The sequence below is a fragment of the Manacus vitellinus genome, unplaced genomic scaffold, assembly GCF_001715985.3.
Source record: "Manacus vitellinus isolate BGI_N305 unplaced genomic scaffold, ASM171598v3 scaffold_7_pilon, whole genome shotgun sequence".
NCBI classification, from domain to species: Eukaryota; Metazoa; Chordata; class Aves; order Passeriformes; family Pipridae; genus Manacus; species Manacus vitellinus.
Window position 1 is genome coordinate 3,164,836 of NW_021940813.1, and position 23,276 is coordinate 3,188,111.

At 41.7% G+C, this 23,276-nt stretch overlaps 1 protein-coding gene across 1 annotated transcript in view; it reads left to right on the top strand.

The window, feature by feature from the left end:
• LOC103756772 (amine oxidase [flavin-containing]) overlaps positions 1–23,276 on the top strand; it is a 35,613-nt gene extending 12,337 nt beyond the window's left edge. Inside the window, exons 3-15 of the mRNA XM_008922849.2 lie at positions 141–245; positions 934–1,025; positions 4,266–4,407; positions 5,641–5,790; positions 6,392–6,551; positions 8,826–8,922; positions 9,664–9,717; positions 14,629–14,686; positions 15,584–15,681; positions 16,714–16,825; positions 18,438–18,500; positions 18,916–19,076; positions 21,978–23,276. Coding sequence (XP_008921097.2) covers positions 177–245; positions 934–1,025; positions 4,266–4,407; positions 5,641–5,790; positions 6,392–6,551; positions 8,826–8,922; positions 9,664–9,717; positions 14,629–14,686; positions 15,584–15,681; positions 16,714–16,825; positions 18,438–18,500; positions 18,916–19,071 — 1,251 coding nt within the window. The 5' untranslated portion in view covers positions 141–176 and the 3' untranslated portion in view covers positions 19,072–19,076; positions 21,978–23,276. The remainder of the gene's footprint in view (positions 1–140; positions 246–933; positions 1,026–4,265; positions 4,408–5,640; positions 5,791–6,391; positions 6,552–8,825; positions 8,923–9,663; positions 9,718–14,628; positions 14,687–15,583; positions 15,682–16,713; positions 16,826–18,437; positions 18,501–18,915; positions 19,077–21,977) is intronic.

Sequence of the window (23,276 nt, forward strand, 5' to 3'; positions counted from 1 at the left end):
TCTGTCAAAAGATGTTACATGTATTGATTGTTCTTTCTTACAGTGTACGCTTAATTTGGTGCAGCTTCCCACACATGGAAGCTACGATTATGGTTGTGTTTAGTTTTTAATGAGGTTTTTGTTTGTTCTTCATCTTGTAGGGTAAGTCTTACCCCTTTAAAGGTCCATTCCCTCCTATGCGGAACCCGCTGGCCTACCTGGACTACAACAACCTGTGGAGGACCATGGATGAAATGGGGAAGGAGGTATGGCATGAGGCATTGCAGCTGACTGTCTCAGCTCAACTTTGTCTCTGTGAGAGGCAGAGTGAAAGGTGGGAAGCTGCTCTAGCTTGAAAAAACCTGGTGCTGGCAAGAGCAGCCACACATTTTGGTGCACACTGATGGTCAGAGTGCATCTGAAGAGACATCCTTGAAACTTCTTCTGAGGACCACGTTGCTGAGGCTGTCTGCAGTCGTAGCTTTGCTCTTCTGGTTAAAGGAATGTCAAGGCTTATGTTTGTGATTGATTTTTAGCACTTTTCCTGGTGAATCATAAAGTGATATTTTAAGAGGCTTGTCGACCTCAAACGTTTGCCCTTCTCTACCTTCAAATTCAACTTGTCTGTTCTAGTTTATTACCAGTAGTGTATATTTTCTATTGACTGAGCTACAAGACTTTGAGAAGAGGTTGCTCTTACTTGCATAGATAAATGCGAGAGATATGGAACAACTTAGAAACATCACTTAGCTCTAAATTTATTCTCTGTTTTTCCATCTAATAAAAGAGAAAATTCTTAAAGCAGGCAAGCAAACAACAAAAAAACCCTAAAAGCATTCACTGTTAAGTTCACTGTATTATCTGCCAGAAATTTGCAGGCTAAATTACCATGTAAAGACATGGTAATTCTTGTGTCACTCATTTGCTGATGGATGCTTTTTTATGTCTCCTTAGATTCCCAGTGAAGCCCCATGGAAGGCTCCACATGCAGAAGAATGGGACAAAATGACTATGCAAGATTTCATAGATAAAATTTGCTGGACGAAGTAAGAAACTTTTCAATATGAAATACAATGACATATTTATATATCTTAGAGCTCCAAATAAATGTTACTGCTTTGCAAAGAGATGTAACTACCCCTAAAATACAGCTTTTTTAAAGAAATGGGGTGAGAAAATCTTGTAATAATGGACCACAGCACCTGTCAGCACACTCTATTTCCCTAACTTTTTAGACTAAAAAAGATAAAAGGAAAATGTATTTGGGAGGGTTACTTCTGAATAGATGTGTAGTACCTTAATCTGTTATGTGCACTTTCCTGCTCTTTACTGTGTGTTTAGCCTTTAAAAGAAAAATGTTCTGGTTACAGCAGCTTTTTGAATCAAACTTTTGATGGAACAACACACATTTATTCTGTGCTGGACCAGCTGATTTTACCAAAGTGCTATAAAGATAACATTTGTCTTGCAATAGCACTAAATCACTTTAACACCCATCTTTCTATTGTTTAGCTGGTGCGCTATATAGCAGGTAAAGTGAAAATGCTTCCTGTTTTTATGTATACATCAAAGCCATTTTTTTCCCTTGCCATTCAGCGGCAGTTTGATTGTTTTTCTTCTCACTGAAAGAAAAAAAAAAGCCCATTAATTCTGCCTTGCTGTAAAGCAGATTGATTTCTACGGCAGCCACCTCAGAACTGCCAAGCACCCCACATGCAGCTGCCACGAGCCTGCACGAGCTTGGTGCCGAAGCCTGTTAGCACCCACTAAGTCTGGTTCTGAACAGGGGCATTTCTATGGCTTCAGCCAGTCTCCAGAGAGCAACATGACCATTGTTGTTCGTGTAGATCATGGCTATTTTGGGCCGAGTCCAGAGCAGGGCCGCAAAGACGACCTGAGGCTGGAGCACCTCTCCTATGGCGACAGGCTGGGAGGGTTGTGTTGTTCAGCCTGGAGAAGAGAAGACTCCAGGGACACCTTAGAGCAGCCTTCCAGAGCCTAAAAGGGGCTTACAAGACAGCTGGAGAGGGACTTCTGACAAGGGCATGTAGTGATAGGACAGGGGGTTCTGGCTTTGCACTGAAAGAGAGCAGGGTTAAATTAGATATTAGGAAGAAATTTTTTATCATGAGGGTGGTGAGGCCCTGGCACAGATTGCCCAGAGAAGTTGTGGATGCCCCATCACTGGAAGTGTTCAAGGCCAGGCTGGATGGAACTTTGAAGCAACCTGGTCTAGTGGAAGGTTTTCATGCCCATTGCAGGGGGTTGGAACTGGATGATCTTTAAGGTCATCCTTTGGGGTCTTTCACCATTCAATAATTCCATGATTGTAAATGGACAGTAGGCCCCTGTCAAAAAACTTGCTTTACTTTAACAGGAGTGACAATTGCACAGAAGCATATAAAAAGCCTTTCTCATTTGTATCATGGTCCACGTGCAGTAAAACCAGATAGAAATGTAGTCTGACAGCTCTGTTGGCTCTCTAAACCTCTAACTTGGTAAGGAACTGGACAAGTTTGCAAAGCACCATGCACCAGTAGTCATTCAATATCCAGTAGCTCATGTGACTACATTCATGATTTTCCAACTTTGATGGAATAAGACTTGACATTTTACCTGAATATTGGCATAACACAGAGATGCTTTTCAGATTTTATATGTGCACCTCAGCTTGATTTGCTCAGTTTGTTCAAGATTTAGGTCACATGCCATAGAAAATTCCCCCCCTGGAAGGTAATGATCCAGAAGGGTAATCTTCTACTATTGCCTCTCATCTAACAGACTGTACAGATTTGCTTTCGGCTACAGATGCATGATGGAAATGTCCTGACTGCACTTGGTTGAAATCATACTGGCATTCCTAGGTAAAACATCAGGAACTGAAAAGCAATGGGAGAAGGCAGCAGAAACTAGGAGAATGTAATCACCATCTAATAGCCTCAGCTTATAAAAGATTAATGGACACATTAGCAAAATACCTTACAGAGTTGATCATATTTTACAATATGTGTTTATACTGACAAAAAATCATGAATAATTTCTGTATTTTTTTTGGCTGTCAAGAATGAAGCCAGAATGCCCTCATATTTCAGAAAATGGATGAGGTCTGTACTTCAGTTGGACTTTGCATTTTTAGAAAGGACAGAAGATGCCTTTTTTTCTATGTAGATCTACGGCTGTTTGAAATAGTATGATAGAGATACACTTTTCCCTTTCTTTGAAGTCTAAGACTTAAAAAAAGAAAGAAGCAACAAAAAAGTGGATTCTGTACTGGCTTTGGAAGTTATTGATTGCCTGATGCCTTGCATATGAAACACATATAGAATTTTAGTCCCTAAGCCCAAAGTAGTTAAATTGGGCATCTCATGGTCCTGTCCATGTCTCTTAAAACTCCTCCTCAGAATGAGGGCAGGGGAAAGCATTTACTTCTAACAGGAGGAATGTTTCCCTGAACCTTAATAAATTCTGTCTTAGTGCACCCAAAAATCTTGTACAGGCTTATACATTAATTTACAGTGGAGCTGTAACGAAAGCACAAGCTGTAAGACGTAAAGCAGTGATCCTTTTTCAGACACAGGTCAATTTTCTGCTTCTGTGTTCATTGCCACTGGCTACTAGAACACTGTTTAAAATACTGAGTTGAGCAACCAAAAGAATCCTTTCCTTTTCCCTGTCAAACTCTTTCATGAATGCTGTCTCGTCTGTTTTGGCTTCCTACTTACATTTCTTTCCTTGTTGTGTTCCACCTGCAGCACTCTCCCTGAGCACAGAGGAGGATTGGGCAGTGAAGGGATCCTGACTAATCCAGAGATATTAGATAATTAGCTTAGACAAGATGGCTAACTTTTTATGACAAGTGTTGAATAATCTCTCTACTATGTGCTTGAGGGACAGGCATTTAGCAGGTGCAGATCTTGTCTGTAACCCAGGAGCCAAGGACATGGTGTTTTTGGAGTCCAGTGAAAGCCGGAGGGCTTGCTTCCCTTAATTCTAAAATGACAACTTTGCATTAGTAGCATAATTAGTAACATAAGCTTTCATGAGCTTTTGTGTCTCCTGGAGCCCTAATTTGTCTGGAATATAAACACTCGATTAACACTTTTTTTGCAAGGATTCTTGAAAAATGTTACATAAAAGGAATTGATAATTTCTTGCTTCAACCCAAATCAAGGAATCCTTTGCCCACAGTAAAAGAAGAGGTTACCAAAGACAGTCTCCCACTCAAGAAGAATCTGGTCAACATTATTAGTTTTTTAAATTAACTCACTTTCTTGTCTTTGTTGCAGTGCAGCTAAGAGGTTTGCAACTCTGTTTGTGAACGTGGATGTCACTTCTGAGCCCCACGAGGTCTCTGCCCTGTGGTTTTTGTGGTATGTGAAGCAGTGTGGGGGGACAGCGAGGATATTCTCAACGACCAATGGAGGACAGGTACTGTCAGCCATCACCTTCTGCAGCTCTTGATAGGCCCTAGTTTAACTTCATTCTTTTGCTTGTTTGTTTTAGTTCAGAGGGCAAACTGAGTCGTCCGTGACTTTTGAGCACATTGATAACTAGTTTTATTCATTTACACTTTAATCTGGATCTTGCAAAACTGGTGTTGAAAACTGCTCCTGTGCTGAAAGCATTGACCTAGGGTTCAGTAGTTTTGTATCTGTTCCTGGCTCTGGATTCCTTTTGGACTCTGGTTAGAACATGTACTTCGCTTATCCATGCTGAAAAAGGAGAGTTTTACCTATGCTTATTTCTGTCACGAGGCTGAAGCAAGGCTTGCCACTGCTGAAGAACTTAATGGACATGGCAACTCCAGCTGTGAATTAATGCTGAAAATGTAGCCCAGAGCTGGGTTCCTAAGATGCAAACTTCCAAGGATTAACACTGTTGTGATTTTAAAATCAGCCTGAAGAAAATGACCACCATTGCTTAAAAATGGTATTGCCCTGAAATGTTTGCAGTCTGGTACGCTAGTGCTGCTTCTGCATTTGAAAAAAGTAAAGACTCTGTTAATGGTCTTCTACTTGAGAAGTGCAAATTTTACTAATTGTATTAGATATATTTTTTGAAATGCAAGTTACTTCATCATAAATAAATAAAAATGCAAAGGCATGAAACCATATCAAATCCATAAATATGCATATATAAGCAATAACCGTAGATAATTTAACTGTAAATATGTTTAAATATTTGAATTCTGTGCTATGCTAGAGGTGATTTAAGTTAGTTTAGATTACAGACCGTAGTAGGCATTTTTTATGTGAGCTACATTATTTCTTTTACTTTGTTATTTGTTATGAAGTTTCCTATTTCTGATGCACAGAGCTCTGCAGGGATGAATAAACTCAGAGAAAGGTTTGAAAGTTTAAGCACTTTTCAGAAGTCTTGCTGATTCACACAGGCCAGAGGAAACCGTTTGGAGACCACATGAGAAGGGGTTTTCTCATGAGATTACTGATACTTCTGGTTTTGACTGCTGGTCAAATATGGGAAGTATTTGACGAAATCCCCAAAAGAGAAAGTAACGCGGACATGTTTCCAAGTGAAACCGCCAAAGTTCCCGAATATGTTTTGATAACAGTGGAAGAACGGGGTTTGTTTTGAATGCTGAGCAAAATGATACCTGCTTCACAAGCACCTCTCTGCTGGGTCGCTGTTTATGTGTTTCAGGAGAGGAAGTTTGTTGGGGGCGCTGGCCAGATCAGTGAGAAGATGATGGAGCGCCTGGGAGGGCGGGTGAAGCTGAGGAAGCCGGTCGTCCGCATCGACCAGTCGGGTGAAAGTGTCGTCGTGGAAACCTTAGATCATGAATTATACGAGGTAATGGAATGTCCTTGTAAGAAATCATTAGTGGTGGGATGGATGGCTAGAAACCCTTTAGCTTCGTCCTTTTTGACTGCTCCAAAATACTCTCCAAAAACGTAGCAGAGAAATGAGTGACTATGACAGGTCACACTTTCTCATTGTCCTGAAGTGATAGTTCTTTAAAGCGATGCCTGGAAAGCAATCATCTCTTCTTTGTGTTCAGTTACCTTCTGAATTAAAGTGTGAACACAAAAATGTAGCTTAGTAGTAAACTTTCTGGGAAAAACATTGCAAACTTTACTTCCAAGTTGTAACAGAGGAGTCCAGATGGAAGGGAGATCAATGGACTCTTATAGCACAGTGCTTTCTTTTAAGTACTGAGGAAAGGGCAGCTGCCCATCATTTGAACAGATGGCTGCTTATATGATGCTTGTTTGTTATTTAATGAGCAGGATTTTGTGAGGGTTTAGTTTTACAATTCTTATGCTAAATGCCAAAATTGCTTCACAAGATACACCCTGCAGCCTCCACAGATGTCTGCCAAGATCACTGGAGCAATATACCTAGGTTGAAGTAATGGAGAATGTATTTGGCTTATGTATAATTTCTTTTCCAGGGCAAATATGTGATCAGTGCCATTCCCCCAGCTCTTGGTCTGAAGATTCATTTCAACCCACCTTTACCCCCAATGAGAAACCAGCTCATCAACCGGGTCCCCATGGGCTCAGTCATCAAGTGCATTGTGTACTATAAGGAAACTTTCTGGAGGAAGAAAGGTATTGTGTTTTAATTGAATGGAATAGTAGTGACAAAGGGAAGAGGGTGCATGGCAGTGGAGTAGACAGAGGATGCTAAACCTTAGAAGGAAAAAAGAGGGAAAAGAGGGTGGATGAGGGAATAAAAAGAGGGAGGTAGTCACAAAGGGAGAACTCATGCCTGTTGTTTATTGTCTTGGTTGTTCTTTATTGTCCTCTTCTTCAGTGGCATGTGGATATGAGTTTCTGTCACTTGTACAGGAACGTAAAGGTACAAGTGATGTGTGATGGAAAGGGGTTTTATCCCATCAATTATCAGTCTGCAAAAATTCTGCCTTCTGGATGCACTGGGCAGCATTAGTTGAAAGTGTCTTTACATCTCCATCCCCAGCTGGGCTAGTCATCCTGAACTCCCCTTACAGGCTGAATACTTCCATCGTGGTTCCTCAGCTCTGTTTTAGAACTACTGAATCTAAGAAAAACTGCAGTGTAATAGCACCTATTTCTCATCTTTGGCTATAATGAGCCCACATCTGTTTGCCTACTGTCATGGTTTGAGAGCTCCAAAATCCAATTCCCTATTCCAAACCCCCTCCCACATCTCAACTCAGTGTGAGATGGTTTTTCCAGACACCACACAAGACTCAAAATGGGGGAAAGGGAATATATTACAATGACTGTGCAAATAAATACTACATTATATACAATCTTAACTATCTCTACCATGACATAAAAAGTATTTACAATGGATCAAATCTCTTCTCCCCCCCCAATAAAAGTCCAGGAGGGAAGAAGGAAAAGATCCTTTCCACTCTCAGAGCAGCAGTGTTTCTAAGGCAGCAGGCATCTCTTCTGCAGCAGCTGTAGCTGGATCTCTGCCAGTACACACGAGGGAGTATCCAAGCCCTCGTGGCCCTTCGCCTCCAGGAGAGGGTTTTCTCTTCCGTGGGCTACGTTCACCCGGACACAGTCGTTTCACCACAGTCATACCACAAAGCTCAGGGGTCTTCGTGACTGTCCTTATCTTCAGGGGATTCAAGCCCCCTTTGCAGAGCTCTGTGCTCTGTCTCAGGCAGCGGGGGGGCCAAGGTCACCCCTCCGCATTCCTTCTGAGCTTTACAGCTCTTTCTGCAGTGCTGTAGCACTCCATGACTCTTTCAAGTAAGAGTCCATCATCCTCCTCTCTCTCGGAGGTCTCAGAGGGGTTTTATTTCATTTCTTACCCCAACTTCCTCTCTCTCTCTGTAGAGCCTAATTCTCTCTCTCTGCTGCTGGCTCTCTCTCGGTTCTCCTTCCAGGAGTTCTCTCTGTGTTGCTGCATGCCTGTCGTTGTTGGTTGGTCTTATCTCTTCTGGCTCTCTGCCACCGTTTCTTCGGTCAGTGCAGTTCTGCCGCTGCTCCTGCTGCTTCTTACAGTAGAGAAACTCCTTCAGCTGTCAGCCACAGGTACTTAGCCCAGCCTTACGCTGTTCCAAGTCCCTGTAGCCCCCAACTGGGGGCTGGGGGGCCAGAACCCCCCAGGGGGGCTCCTACCCTTTCTCCTCGTGGCCTTACAACGTGGCTACTTCTTCAACAACAACTACAACAACTATCTTCTCTTCTGTTCTGCTTGTGATATGTTTATATTTTGCAGAAGCGCTCTCTGGTTCAAACTTCCAAGGGTTACCACCCCCGGGGATTTACCATTTTATAACTTCAGGGGGAAAACTGTTTCCCCCCACCACACCTACAAATGTCATCCACCCTCCATCTTTGTGAATGACTTATGGGGTTCTGGATCCTGTCATGTTCTGCCTATTAGGTTTGGAATGGATTGACAGGGGGTGACTCCCTGTTTCTGATAGAACCTGTAGCATACTGTGCTTTGCCAACACCATTGTTCTTTTAAGAACAATATATTTTCTTCAAACTCTTTTAAGAACAATTGTTTTTTCAAAGCAGTGTACAAATATCTCCTTCTCTGTCTGACATAAATGTCATACATGGAAACAACTGTGGTAAAGACCCTTGAACATCTTCAGTATTTGAGAGCAGTCCATTTCTGTGTAATAATTACCTTGCTAATTATTAGTTACCTTGCTTCCCTGTATCAGAATCATAATATCTGAGAATGATAGAGACTGGGAGAAACCTCTGGATGTCATCTAGTCCCATGTCTTGCTCAAAGCAGGGTAAATTTAGATCAGGTTGTTTAGGGCTTTTTCCTGTCATGTTCTGAATATTTCACATCTTCTTGGAAGATTGTTCCTAGATTTGGATACATGTATCCCAACTTTTCCACTTTGTGCTTAACAGGGTATTGTGGTACCATGATCATTGAAGATGAGGACGCTGCAATTGGTTTAACACTTGATGATACTAAGCCTGATGGCAGTTTTCCTGCCATAATAGGGTAAGAGACAGTGTCTAATTAATGCTTTTTTATTTTGTCTTAGAGGCAGCAGTTGAAATGGAAAACCTACTGCTTTTGAAAGGAAATACTTTAAAATAATTAAGGGTTGAGTCTGTGGTGAATATGTTCTGTGATTGTTTTATTTCAAAAAAGTTTTCTCTATGATTTCATTGCTAATTTAAAAAATGAAATTCTGTCATTTTTTTTTACTTTCATCTTTTACCTTGTTGTGGGGCAAAGTACAGACTTGGAGAAGAGGAAAGAAAAGAGAAGAAAAAAGAGGGTGATTGCAGAAATATAAAATTTTTGCCCAGTATTCTAGTTCTTTAAATCAAAATTTGTTTTCTAGAATTATATTTTGTTTGGTTTGGGTTTTTTAACAGCTATGGAGTGTGATCAGTCTTAAAAGTTTTATTAAAAAATAATTTCCAGCTCAATCCCAGGCTTCACCTCTTGTTCCTATATACCTGCACCCACAGATGTATAAAATTAAGGTAACTGGGAAACAGCTCATGCAAATATCATAAAATGAATCTCAGAGTGTTTCCTTCTAGAGTGAGTCCTGCAAGCAGCAGACAGAGCAAACAACATTATGCAGAGAAGTGAAATGGATATTTTAGATAGAGACCCTAAAGCTATTACTGTGAATCACAGCATCCCACCATAACATATTGATATTTTTAAATAATGCAGGAAATGTAGTTGCATAATGGCAGTAAATTGTCTGTGGTCTTCCTACAGCTTCATTCTTGCTCGGAAGTGCAGAAGATTGACAGGTCTCACAAAAGAAGAAAGGTAAGTCCAAACACTGGAGATCTGTGCAGAATCTGAGTCAGAATTTTGTTATAAATGACCAGGGCAAGAAAAAAAATGCCCTGATTTGAAGGAAGTTGTCCATAACCTTATGATAGTAGGCAGACATGTCACTTGGAAGAAAAAGGTATCTTGGTTTTGGATGAAGGCCCCACAGAATTCCCACAAACTGGCAGCAGATGTGTAGCTAACCCCTGCCCTTTGGAAACTCTCTGGTCCTGGTTCTTATTTTCCCACAAGGCTGTTCTGCTTATGTAACTCCAGGTAAAGAACTGCTCTAAGCTGCTGGATATGAAAGTAGTGTAGAAATCCACCTGCCCTCACTGGAAAGGATCCAGGTCCAGCCTCCTGTCCCCACTGCTACCTCTCTGGCTTCCTGCAGGTGCACTGAGCTCTTTGAAAGCTTGTCAGAAGGGACAGGCTTGACCATTGTGTTTGATTTTTATTTCTTCTAATCACCCTGGAGGGTCCTTTCAATGTCTGTAACTAAGTGCAACCTTGACGGTTCTGTAGCTGCTGTGAGCAACACCTTAGCATCATGAAGGGATCAGAAAGCTGCCTCCATCTCTCCACACTCAGCTATGAAGGGAAAAAATGCCCTTCAGGCCCAGATGAAGGCCATTTTACTGTCTTCTTGAAACAAGTCTCTGCATACCATACTGCTCTTTGGCATATTACTAAAATAGAATTTACAAAGTAATGATTTTTTTCCATCTCACCAGTTTACAGTATCTGATCAAATTAAAGCTAGAAGCAGAGAGTGTGGATTATGAGCAGAGGCTTATTTTGAAACTGAGAAAATAAAATTGTTTTTAAAGCATGCCAGAAGGAATACTGTGTCCAAGTAACATGTTTACAGTCTAACTAGAGAAGATTTAGTCATCTCAGATTCACTTTGCAGGTAGTCTGGCAGTCTGTGGATAACGGATCTGAATGGAGCTGTTAATGTCCCAGTCTTTTCAAAGGACAGCCTGATACCACAGAGCCCTTTCAATTTGGCAGGAATGGACAAGCACTGAAGCTTTGAGATAGACCCCCAGCAGGTGCCAGATGATAAAAGTCATGTAGGTATTCTGAAACCCAGCTTTGCCCAGCATTCAAAGCCATCCCAAACACCAAATGGTGTCTTACCCTGTGTGTGAACCCCCTAGATTCATCATGGCCAGGCTTCACGAACGAAGATTTGGGAAAGGGCTCTACCCATGTTTGTTGCAAGTGCGCTGGTGGCTGAAAAGGCCAATACAAGACAGGCATGTCCGGTTGCAAAAGGCACAACAGAAAGACTCCTTAGGAGGTATATTCTGCAAGGCACGATTCTTTCTGTGTTGCCTTTTCTCCTCAAGGGTGATCCTGCGTGCTTTCTCAAAAGCATCAACAGCGTTATAGATGGTGTGTCTCCAGACCTCCCAGCTGGAGGCCAGAGTAGACCAGTTATAGTGATCAATATGGCCAAGGCTGAGATGTTGTTTCAGGGAGTCCTTGTATCTTTTCTTCGGGGCTCCTCTCATGCGGCAGCCAGTGGCAAGTTCACCATAGAGCAGGATCTTAGGGAGGTGTTGGTCCTTCATCCTGGAGACGTGTCCTACCCAGTGTAGCTGTGTTCTCAGTAACATGGCCTAAATACTTGTGACTGCTGCTTGTTCTAGAACAGATGTATTGGTCACATAATCTGACCAGTGGATGTTTAGGACTGTACGGAGGCAGCGTTGATGGAAGCGTTCTAGGAGACGCAGGTGGTGGTGGTAGATGACCCATGATTCAGAACCGTATAAGAGAGTAGACAGCACTATGGCTCTGTAAACACTGATCTTGGTGCTTTTCTTCAGGTGTTTGTTTCACCAAACTCTTTTATGAAGCTTTCCGAAAACACTATATGCCTTTGCTAACCTGTTGTCTATCTCTCCGTCAATCTTACCATCTGAGGAGATGAGGCTGCCTAGGTAATTAAACTGCTGGACTGATTTGAGCTCTGATTGGCCAATGGTGATGTGGGGATGATGGAAGACTTCCTGAGGTGCAGGTTGATAGAGAACTTCTGTCTTCTTTAAGCTGACTTCCAGCCCAAAGAGCTCAGCAGTGTCTGCAAAGCAGGATGTTAAACGCTGCAGGGCTGCTTCTGTGTGGGCAACAAGGGCGGCGTCATCAGCATAAAGCAGCTCCCGGACAAGATGGTTTAAGATCTTGGTGTGGGCCTTCAGTCGCCTTAGGTTGAAAAGGCTTCCATCAGTACAATATCAAATGTAGGTACCATCCTGATCATTGAGGTCTGCCGTGGCCCTTTGGAGCATCCTGCTGAAAAAGACTGTGAATAGGGTAGGAGCGAGAACACAGCCTTGTTTCACGCCATTCTTTATTAGAAAGGGCTCAGAAAGTGTGTTGCCATATCTGACTTGGCTGTGCTGATCCTCATGGAGCGAGATGATCATTTTGAGGAACTTGGGGGGACAACCTAAACGTTCCAAAATCTGCCACAGACCTCTTCTGCTCACAGTATCAAAAGCCTTGGTGAGGTCGACAAAGGTTACATAGAGATCTTTGTTCAGTTCCCTACACTTCTCTTGCAGTTGTCTGAGAACAATAACCCCCTAGATACAACTGAGCATTTGCAGTCTTCAAGAACAGCTTCTCTTTCTATGAAATTAAGGGCTGTCCTGGCTGTTTGCAAGGCACCATCTTTTCCCCTGGGCATTAAAAGCGCTGGCACAATTACCTGACTCTGCTGCTGTCTACAGCCAAGTTTTAAATGGGAGTTTTGAACTCTTGTCTTTGGAGGAATAGACCTTGGACTAGGAAGGGCTTTGCTTTGGTAACAAATGGCTATGAAATAGGCCCAGGTTGGTACCTTCTGGGTGTACCCTGGTGCAGGGGTACCTCTGGCTCCTACAGTCTTGACCTCAGCCAGCCAAGGCAGGAACCTGCTGGTCTATTCTGCAGCTCCTGTCCTTCACATAAGTCTCCTTCCAGTGGAAACTGGGGTCCAGGGGAAGGCAGAGCATGAACCCAGACCTCCCAGTGTACACTTGGGGTGCAACCAATCTATATTATTTAGATAAGGGGTGTGGTGTTTGCCCTTCTGATCACAGGCTTCTTGTGGCACCCTACAGGGGATGTATCCTGCTGAGATGCTGTGCTCACCTACAACACAGCCTGGGCTCTCCCTGCATCACACTTATTACAGGGTTTTGGTAATCCTTGCATATGAAGAGTAGGATGTAGAGTCTGTGACAGCTATCCTAAATCATGACTAGGAACAGCAGCTGTGGGAGAGGATGGAAACCTTTTTACAGGCTAAACCTGACTGAAGGGAGTAAAACTCACTGCTGCCTTCCAGGTGGTCTTCCCAGGCCAGGTGCCAGTGAGTAATTACAGTGGTTAGATTGTACCCTACCTTTCCACACTGCTGTGAAATAAGAGATGAGGGAAAACAGCTATGCATGTGCATTTCTTCCACACTGGGCACAGTGTAACTCTCAACAGAACCCTACCTTGGTAGCTCCAGGCATAACATTCCTCTTATTTAGTGCTGATGGCAGTTTCACAGCTGAGTCCAAAGCCAAGAAATAAGGATTTTACTCACTGCATATTCCATGTGTTCCATGCTAGCTTCAACTATAAATACATAAATAAGAATTTATTTAAACGGTTCTGGGATGAAAACTGCAGATCTTGCAGAGAAACCAACACAGCAGCAAAGATTGCTCTTATTAAGGGTAATGTCCTCAGTGATTGATTTCTGCTGGTACAATTCAATTCCTTAGAAACTGCTGGGGTTTTTTGTGTGTGTGTGGTTTTTTTTCCCCCTGTCAAATAATACCTTGTTATTGATGAATAATTCCTTCCAAGGTTGACATTTCTTAAGAGTCTGAAGATGCCCTTGACCTGAAGCTTAATATTTTCTTTTTGCACAGCTATCTTAAACTAACTTGACACCTGCCAGCAGCAAAATCACCCCAGGGCCAGGGCTCTTCCTGAACTGTAGCACCCTTCATTTTCTTGCTCAAGCCCCAACCTGCACATGAGGACACCTTCAAGGCTCTTCTAGTCATCCTGTTTCTCCTCAGCCCCATCCTGTAGCATTCTTTGGTTGAGCTGCTCATGGATATAGCTGGGCTCCTGTAGAAGCTGGGATGCTTCATACAGCAGTTATATGTGGTGTCCTTATGGGCTTTCATAGCTGCAAGTGTAGCCCATGCAGTTACAGAGCTGGGACTCCTCTATTTCTGTGCCCAGCATGGCTTCCTGTGGAGCTCAGGATTTGTTTCCAGGAGTAAATGTTTTTCCAATTCTGTGTTTTGAGTTTTTGTTTTTATAGTTGTTAGCTACTATTTCATCTTGATCTTCCGGATTTTGGGAATTGGCGCAGCGGGGCTGAGAGTAAGACCCAAAAGCTTGTAGGAACAAACTTAATTGCGCTTGGGGTTTGCTATGGAATGAAGTATATTCATGGATTTATAGACTCATAAACTAAAATAGGAGGAAATTTTATATATACAGAAATAAAGTACTAATTCCCTGAGAGCCGCAGTACATCGATACCTGCATCTTTGTAGGAACAAACATAAGTTAGACTATGTGCCAAGATGAAAAATTGCAGTGCCTTACTACTTTCTTTTCTGACAGTCTGGAGAACATTTGGATAATGTATGGAACTGGGCTGCTAGAGTTATCCTAAGGGAACAGCTTGTGTAACTGCTGATTAAACCAGCACTTATGCAGCACAGGAGTTTGAGTTATTTCAGTGATCCAGAGGCTGACCAATTAGGATAGATCCCAAAAAGCTGGAACCTCAAGTTCAAGCAGATACATTACATGTTCTCTTGAAACTAGGGTATATTAGGGTGGTTTGTTTGCTCTTTCCTCACGCTGAAGTCTTATGTTGCTTTTCTCTTGCAGGAAGACAAGGCTGTGTGAGCTCTATGCAAAGGTTCTGGGATCAGAGGAAGCTTTACACGTAAGCACAAAATCTAACCATGGTGTCTCTGGAAAAGGTACCTCTGGAAAAGGTAGCTGCTATGGGAGCACTTACTGCCCTCTCTAGAGGAGAGAATATTATGGCAAGTCTTCGGTTGTGTTTGACAGTGAGGACAAGAATGAGCTTATGAAACTTTATTCTTGTCCAGCTTTGTGGGTGGCATTCTCAGTGCTCACACCACACATCTCAGTTGTTTTCAGGTGTGACAGGCTTGCTTTCTCTCTCATCTATGTTGTGTCTTCTCTCTCACCAGTTGTTAACACTCATTGCTGCATGTGTTGGGTTGTTTTTCCTTTGCCTTTCCCTCGCCTTCTCTTCCCTGTAATGCTGAATGACTGTTCGGCTCTGTGTGATCTCACACTTAGATTATGTGATTAACACTGTTTACGCTTTAGAGACATTTTTAAACCAGTTAAATGTTGTAGACACCAATCTGGAAAACACATAATTTCCGACACGGTGATACTGTACACAGAACCATGCAAGTGCCACACTTTGCATTTTTACAAGTATATATTTGTGTCCCTTGTACGTATTGCAAGTCTTACATCTGTGTACACCGGAGGTTAATTTTGCTTTACATGGTTCAGAGCATAAATTTGTGCACAAAGTATCAATTTACATTGACAGATTAAGAGGATTATGTTCTGCAGTGGCTAGATTAGCTAGTTTTTTAGACACTGCTAGCTACTTTTAAAAAATTAAGGCTTTTTGTGTTGGGTTCATGTTGCATTAAGAGATGTGTTAAATGTACTTGTCTTGTCAGACGTTGACATGCAACAAATGATAAGCTGTTCTCTGCTCTCTCCTCAGTTCTGTTATTAGCTTCCTTGGGACTCTGTCCTTTCCCTGAGTGAATTAATCTCTGTTTTACAGCCAGTGCATTATGAAGAGAAGAACTGGTGTGAAGAGCAGTATTCTGGGGGCTGCTACACAGCCTACTTCCCACCAGGCATAATGACTCAGTATGGGAGGTACAGTGTCTATTTATAGTGGGCTTTGGAGTAGTGAGATAAGACCAAGTTAATAAATATCCTCAGAAAGGGTCATAAATCCTCTGTCACTGTTCACTTTATACCTTTTAAGATCACTAGGGAATATTTTGAAGAGATAGTATAACCTTCCACTTGTCTCAGCTGGGCTTTATGATGGATGAGTTCAGCATCATTAGGGGCTTTTATTCACTCTTGAAATTTGGTGAGTACAGCTGAGTAGGCCCTGGGAAGAGAGTTGGGAAGCTTTCACATTCTGTTTACAAAACTGGCTTTGGGTGTTTGAGATCTGTGTAACCATTTCCAGCACATCTTTAGCTGGTGTTTTATAAATACTGGCAGAGAGGTAATTCTTGCCAGTATTTACAGTAATGAGTGATTTCTTTGGAGTATTCCTTTTTTTTCAGCAGTCAAGGCTTAAAATAGTAATCAGTGGGCCATTGTATACAGTCTTCTCCCACCTAAGTTTTTGCATGAGAATAATATTTAGCAGGAAGAAAAAGACTTACATCAGACCAGTGATTGGATCCAGATACAAAGTTTTTAATGTGGAGGCATAGCCCTACTTTTGAAGTTTAAGTTTTTACAATTTAAAAAGAACTTAGAGCAATGAAGCACTTGTAATGAAGAGCTTATGGAGGCCTTAGTATTTAAAGTAATTTTAATGATAATTATTGCCAGTTCTGTCAAAAACAGAGTTAAAACAATCTTTTATTTATTTATTTGCTTATTGCTTTAGATATTATGAGGATATACTTCAGAATGCTGAATTATGCCAGTAATGCTTAGCATTGGTATTTATGACACTGGCTAGAATTGTGAGATAGAGTAAGTATACTGGTGTCTTTACTGTAAGAAATTAAATGCAGTGCAGATTCCCCCTCCAGCTCAACTCACTCAATGTTACTAACTGTAAGTGCTTGCTGTTATTTAAAACACTTCTGTAATGTTAACCCAACTGTTTTGGTTCTTTTCTGATATGCCTAATGAGACTTACTGCTTGTCCCCCTCCAGGATCATTCGGCAGCCCGTTGGCAGGATCTATTTTGCTGGCACAGAAACAGCCACAGAGTGGAGTGGATACATGGAGGGGGCTGTCCAGGCTGGAGAAAGAGCAGCCAGAGAGGTACAGAAACTCAGGGGACACTGTCAAATATCCTGTGGAAAATGAAAGATCTTCTGGTTGGAGGTGAAATGGGAAGGGAGTGTTGACAGCATCACATGTTCTGAATCTTGATGCAAGTCCCTGCAAAGGGGAAAGACTTCAAAAAGGATGAAGGTTTTGCACTTAGGTTTGGAATACTTGAGAAGGGCTGTGGTTATTTCCTCAAAATCTTCTCTGTTTCCAGGAATCAAATCCTTTCTTCTTTTACAGAAATCCCAGATTCTCACCTAGCCATTTTTTCCCCCAAATGATCACTCTGTTAGTGATCCTACTGAGGCATCATGGCTGTTGGAGCACGGGAGCAGCTCAGTCCTGCAGCTCCGCACACCAAACCGGTCCCTTCCTCCTGTGTTCCCAACAATACCATTGACACAGTGAAATACCTTTGAGAAAGCCTCACATGGAGTCAATAAAAAAGGACTTAGATTTATTTTGCATCTGAGGAAATGGAATTCCTCAACTATTTTCAGGAACATTACAGTTTATGGAGCAGCAAAAGAAATGTCATCTTTGTTTTATGAGGCAAAGGGCTAAAAGCTACAGTTGTGGAACAGAAATTCTCCCGGAAGGGATCTGGAGAGTTTGTCTAGCACATACTTCTGCCCCAAAAGACAAGGATCAACTATTCATAACCTGTCCCATTTGAGAAAACTATACCAAACCTGCTTCTGAAAACCTCCAGGGGCAGTGCTTCATGATCTCACTAATGTACAGACATTACAGCAGAGCCTCCATAGGCCTCAGCAGAGACGTTGACAAGTGTGCTAGACTGGTAAAAATGTTGATATTTTCCTTTCCTTGTTTACTTTTGAAAGGAAAATATGTTTGAAACCTAGTGCAAGGGTGTTTCTCATTCCTGTGCATTGTAGAGTGGAGGGGTTCAATGAATCTTGCCTACAGTAAAAGGCCATCATAAAAGATGACAAATTTTAAACCTACAAGTGCCTTGAATAGTAAAAACATTAATATCACCACCTCCATTTTATTTACTGTAGAAGAAACTAATCTTGCTGTCTTCCCTGACTACCATTTCAAATAATCTTTGCCATCCTACTGATCTCTGGTATCTTTGATATTTTGAATGGTAAGTTTTCCATTGCGAAGGTTCTCTTTTTAGTTCTGCTTTTCTCTTGCTGAAAGTAGTGGTCTGTCATCACTCCCAGGATGCTGTTCTTCTTCCTACATCATGGTAAAATTTACAAAGCAAGCTACTCCTTGTAGCTGGCATAGGCACACCATATGTATGCCAGGAGTGTCTGCTTAACTGTTAGTCATGTTCACATTGCCCTGTTCCCATGGGACTGGGCAAGTTCTGATATCTTCCATGGACTAACTAAGCATAAAGATATTTTTCTGTTACTCTTTCTATGTTCCACTAGGAGAAGTGTCTTATTAAATATCTGGCCTCCCCAGAAATGAGTTGTAAAAGGCTGAGTTTTCTTCTAAAATTTCAATACACTGTTGTTTATGTGCTCAGTCATCATCATGCCATTTTAAAACAAAAATTGAAGCCAGCTTTTTTTTCCCTTTTGACGAATCAATGGTACTTACTGAGAACATTATTGCCTTTCAGATACTGTTTGCTATGAGGAAAATCCCAGACAGTGAAATTTGGAAGGCAGAACCTGAATCAATTGTAAGTATTTATGTAGATTAAAGGGTCTGGCTTTTTTTTCTGCTGCTTTGCTGATGAGATAACATTTTATTGGTTGTTTTTATGTAAGTTCACTAAATCAAAACCACAATAAACTTTCCCTTACTCACCAAAACTGCCCCTTCCTTAAGAGGAACATGATAGAAACTCAGAGAGGGCACCCATCTGACAACTCTGTAGTGCAGGATTGGAAAGAACTGCACTTTTTAACTGGGCTGTGAATCCTTTCCATGTGTGTGTTCTTCTTCCCTTTAACTGGGCAGAAAATTTTGATACATTCCTTCCTGGTAACATTTCACTGCTGCAGCCCAGTTCTGTTTCTGCTGCAAGAATCTTGATTTGTATCCTGCCTCTCACAATGGAGATGTTATGTTGATAAGGGGTGCTCTCCCTGCAGGATGTGCCAGCTTTGCCCATCGCTATGACCTTCTGGGAGAGAAACTTGCCATCTGTGCCAGGACTGCTAAAGCTGATTGGATTTTCCACTTTCTTCACCTCTGTGGCTGCAGCTGGGTTACTTGCCTACAAAAAGGGACTTCTAGTTCGAAACTGAAAAAGGTGCCATCTCAAAGCCTCACACTTGAGGGGTTTGCTTTTTTTTTTTTTTTGGTGGTTTTTTTGGCATGCATTTCCCTGTCTCCAAAGTCAGATCAGGACTGAAGAAGAGGTGAAAACAGTAGAGAAAAGAGGCTGGAGGGGAGGGATAAATAAAGGGGATCTATACTGAAGAAGAACCCCTTGAATCCAGGCCTATTTCTAGCAGTAAATTTTTGGTTGTTGAATTTCTAAGATACCCTGCCAAGCATTATCACCTTGGTTTTTATCCAGGTCTCAGAACAGAAGGGACAAAACACCTCTATAAAGCCTATTCTGGTGAGATTTGCAGTTGTTTTTACACTTACGTCTGAAACACACCCTGAACTCCAAGTCTTTACAGACTCTTTTTTGTACTGTACTATGCAACAACACAGTCTCTAGTTGTAAACAAAAGATTTCTGCCTTTCTGTGTGCTAAAGAAATCCATAACTTAAAGGATGATTAGATAGGTCATGCAAATTACTGGTAACAAACTTTTTAGTGTTTTTATTTTTGTCACCCAGGTGTCCAGAGCCCAGGCAGCATCTGAGGGACAAGTCAGGCCAAATCTATCCATCTGAACTATCTGACCATAGGATGCTGGCATTTCTAGTGGTCTCTGTCCTACAGTGAGTTAAAGGGCAATGGTTTTAGTGCCTCGGGAAGAGTAGTTGAATTTCAGGCTTGCCACCTGTGTTCCCAACTGCCTGGAACAGCAGAGTTGATGTCCCAGTCAAGTCTGTTCCTGGAAAACTCCTCTGCCTGAAAAACTGTCAGGCTCCAGCCCACAGCTGATGTGTATCCAGTATGGATTAGGCTGTTGGACCTGAGTGTGAATGGGAAACCTTGTGCTAAAGTACAGGCACAGCCTGTCAAGCCTTTTTCACCCTGTCTGACATCTCTCTGCCTCCAAGGTCCTCTTTTAGCTCCCTAAGTTTCTGCAAGATAGCAAGAGAATAGATTACCTTCTGCCTACCCCATGAAGTTGTAGAGCCATCCATAAAAAACTCTCTCATATACTTTTTTCTTAACACCTTGCTTTCTTTCAGCTACTTAAATTTGTTCTTTGAACACCTTGAGGCTGTCTCTTGCCCAGTGGGGCACACACAATGGGCCTGAAAATGTAGTGTTTGCATTAAAAAAACCACCAAACCCCCAACAAAACCCCCAAATTATCTACCCCCTTCATGCTGAACACAGCTTTGCTGATTCAGAGCTTCAGTCTCTCCTAACAACCATATTGATGGGATTAGCACTTCCACTTCTGCCTGCTGTGCTGCATTGTACTGACTGTGCACTTTTAACTCACCAAGGATCTAAATGATAGATGAAAGAGAACCATGGACAGGAGAGTCACATGCAAGTGCTTCTGCCCTCCGTAGCTTGGTACCTTTCAAACAATGTTAAAAAAAAAATAGAAGAAATAAAGAAGGCAGGGTGCAGGGGAGGAAGTAAAAAAACCCAACCACCAAAACCTCAGTGCCTACATGTCAGTGTGTTGTGCATTGTTGTAGGTATTTCTGTTGTGTTACATCTGCCCAACAAAAAACAGGAAGACGGAGGTGTAGCTGAGAACAGGATTTGGTGCAGGTGAAGTTTGAGACATCTGGAATTTTTCCTGGCCTGTTTGCTGTGCTTCTCCCTTCAAACAGCATCAATTTAAACGTAAAAAAAATTGCATTTCAGTAAAAAGCCGTGGAGGGAAGTATAATAATAAATTCAACAACTAGTGTGAGCAGACGGTAGAGGAACTGTTCCAACAGTCTCAGGCAGACTTTTTGGGCCAGCATCTGATCTTGCTTGTGCAGAGTAGTACTTTGTTGTCCAGATAGTCCCATGGAAATTTACTGAACTACTTCGAAAGCTGCAATATTTGTGAGCGGCACATCGTTTTCTGGTCCTTAGGTTTTGTTCCTTTTAACTTGATATGCCAGTTAAACATCTTGCAGCAGCAGCTTGGATTTTATCACAATTGAATATCCTCATAACAGCCTTTTAAAATGCATAGGGGAACTTTCCAGACATAAAGATCTTTAAGTCAGAACAGTGCAGCCAGTGTACATATGGCCTTTCTCATTGTATCACACAGAGCTCTAATTTGCTGGGACATTTGCCTACTGCAGACTGCTTCTACATGGCTTTCTCCCCGTGGGATTTATTTACTAAATCAATTAGGAACCGAAAGCTGGATGGGAAGTTCAGAGCTTTTGCAACTCAGACAATTCTTAGGCCAGAAATAAACACAGGAACCTAAATTTGGGAAAACAGTCTTAGTCTTGGCCCTGATATCTGTAAGTGCTAGACAGCGAATGCACACTTAATACATAAAGAGCTGCTTCATTTGCTGATGTTTTCCCTGCCAAAACTGTTTGGAATTCAGGTCCTGCCTCTGCCCTAGAAATACTCTTCAGTTCCCTACAGGGGAGCAGATTCATGAAACTAATGAGGATAAATTGGTTTTATTCACATCCAGAATGTATCTCTCTCTTCTTTGCTCCTGACTCTGGCAGAAGTTTGTTTCAGTCTAACTAACTGAGGCAGAAATTCCAAGCAAAATCAGAAGTTAGGTAGTTAGAAGTGAACTGAATCGTGGACTTTTTATGAGACTGGTCAATTAAAAAAAAACAAACAAAAAACAGCTGAACATTTTCTATACTTATCAACATTTCTTATTCTTAGTTTCAAAGTGAAAAAAAAATGTAAAAAACCGAAACCTCACAAACATTTCTCGTGTTGTTCTGCACAACTAAAAGCAGGTGGGACTTGAAATCTCAAATTAAATTTGGATTCCCTGGGATTTCTAGCCAAATCTGATTGAAGCTGGGAGGTCTGAATTGTAACATCTGTATTAACACACTGAAGTCTCTATCTTCTTCCTTGCAGGCTGCCAAAGCACTAGGAAGGCTCTCTTTGTCTGTACCGACATGTCTTCCTGTGATTATGCTGTGGATCTTACCACGACTGTGGGATAGAAAAAAGGATTTGCTGCCGTTTTCTCAACATTTTCCACGTAAAAGGAGTATGTGGCACTTTGTGTACATGGATACCAGTGTGATGAGTGAATTGACAGATGTAGGTTGAGAATCAAGCTGCTTCCCCTTGGGTAGAGGGAACTGTTTAGGACTGGTTTACATTTTTAAATTAAAATTCCTGCCAACCCTTCAAAGAGAGGAATGAAGTCTGGTTTAACGGGCAACGAGTCATGCTATCTTGTTAATTCATTAAGAAGTTTGATGAGACAACTGCTATCATGAAAGTTCCAGCAGTTTACCAGCTTTGTAAAAGGTACTATAGGAACAACCATGGAAATAAGTGTACTTGTCTCTTATGAACTGAATTGTGTTACCATGCATATTTTGTAATGCTCTTAAGAGTTTTCAAAAAAAGAAAAAAAAAAAAGAGGTTTACTTTCTTGTACACTGTTCTGATAGCAACTGTACATTTCAAAGGCTGTTGGGTCATGGCATGATAATCTATGTTAACCAAAGTACTTGAAAGCTGATTGCTTAAACTACTCGACAATAACAAGGATGTGAGCAGTCTGAGGCAGCCCCTCTCTTTCCTTTAACTAGTGCATTTTTTTTTCTTGGTGCAGATCTTGATTCTAAATAGCACATCTGCTGTCAATACAATGACATTAATCACAGTTAAGTGTATGTCTGAGCATTGTCCATCACTGGAACCCAAGGCCTGGAGAGAAGCTTAGGTCCTCTATTAAAATGATCTTACCATGTCCTCAGTGGGACTGTTGTTTCACTCAGACTTCACAGATGTGCAGAAATTTTAAGATTTTTTTTTGAAGAAGAGGGAGTTCTATGTCCTCCAGAAGTACTTGGATGCAAAAGGGATCCAGGATTAAATAACAGATCTGCCACTGCTCTCGGGCAAGAAGCAAACCCACTTAAATCACAGATTACAGATGCTCACAAATAAACCTGACCTGTCTTTAAATGAACTGACATTCCCTCTCCCATCTCCACCACCTTAAGGTCACCTTGATCTTACTTCTGTTGAAGAACAGATTGTAAAAACCAGACAGCCAAAGCTGTCTTGCTTTCAAAGTGTCTCTGCAGTCACACTGTTTAGGCGTTGTCATAGACTGCTGCTTTTAGCGTGTCTCCTGTGGTCATGTGCAGGTCAGTGCTCAGTGATGCCTGCCTCTGTGTTTTGGAAAAAAAAAAA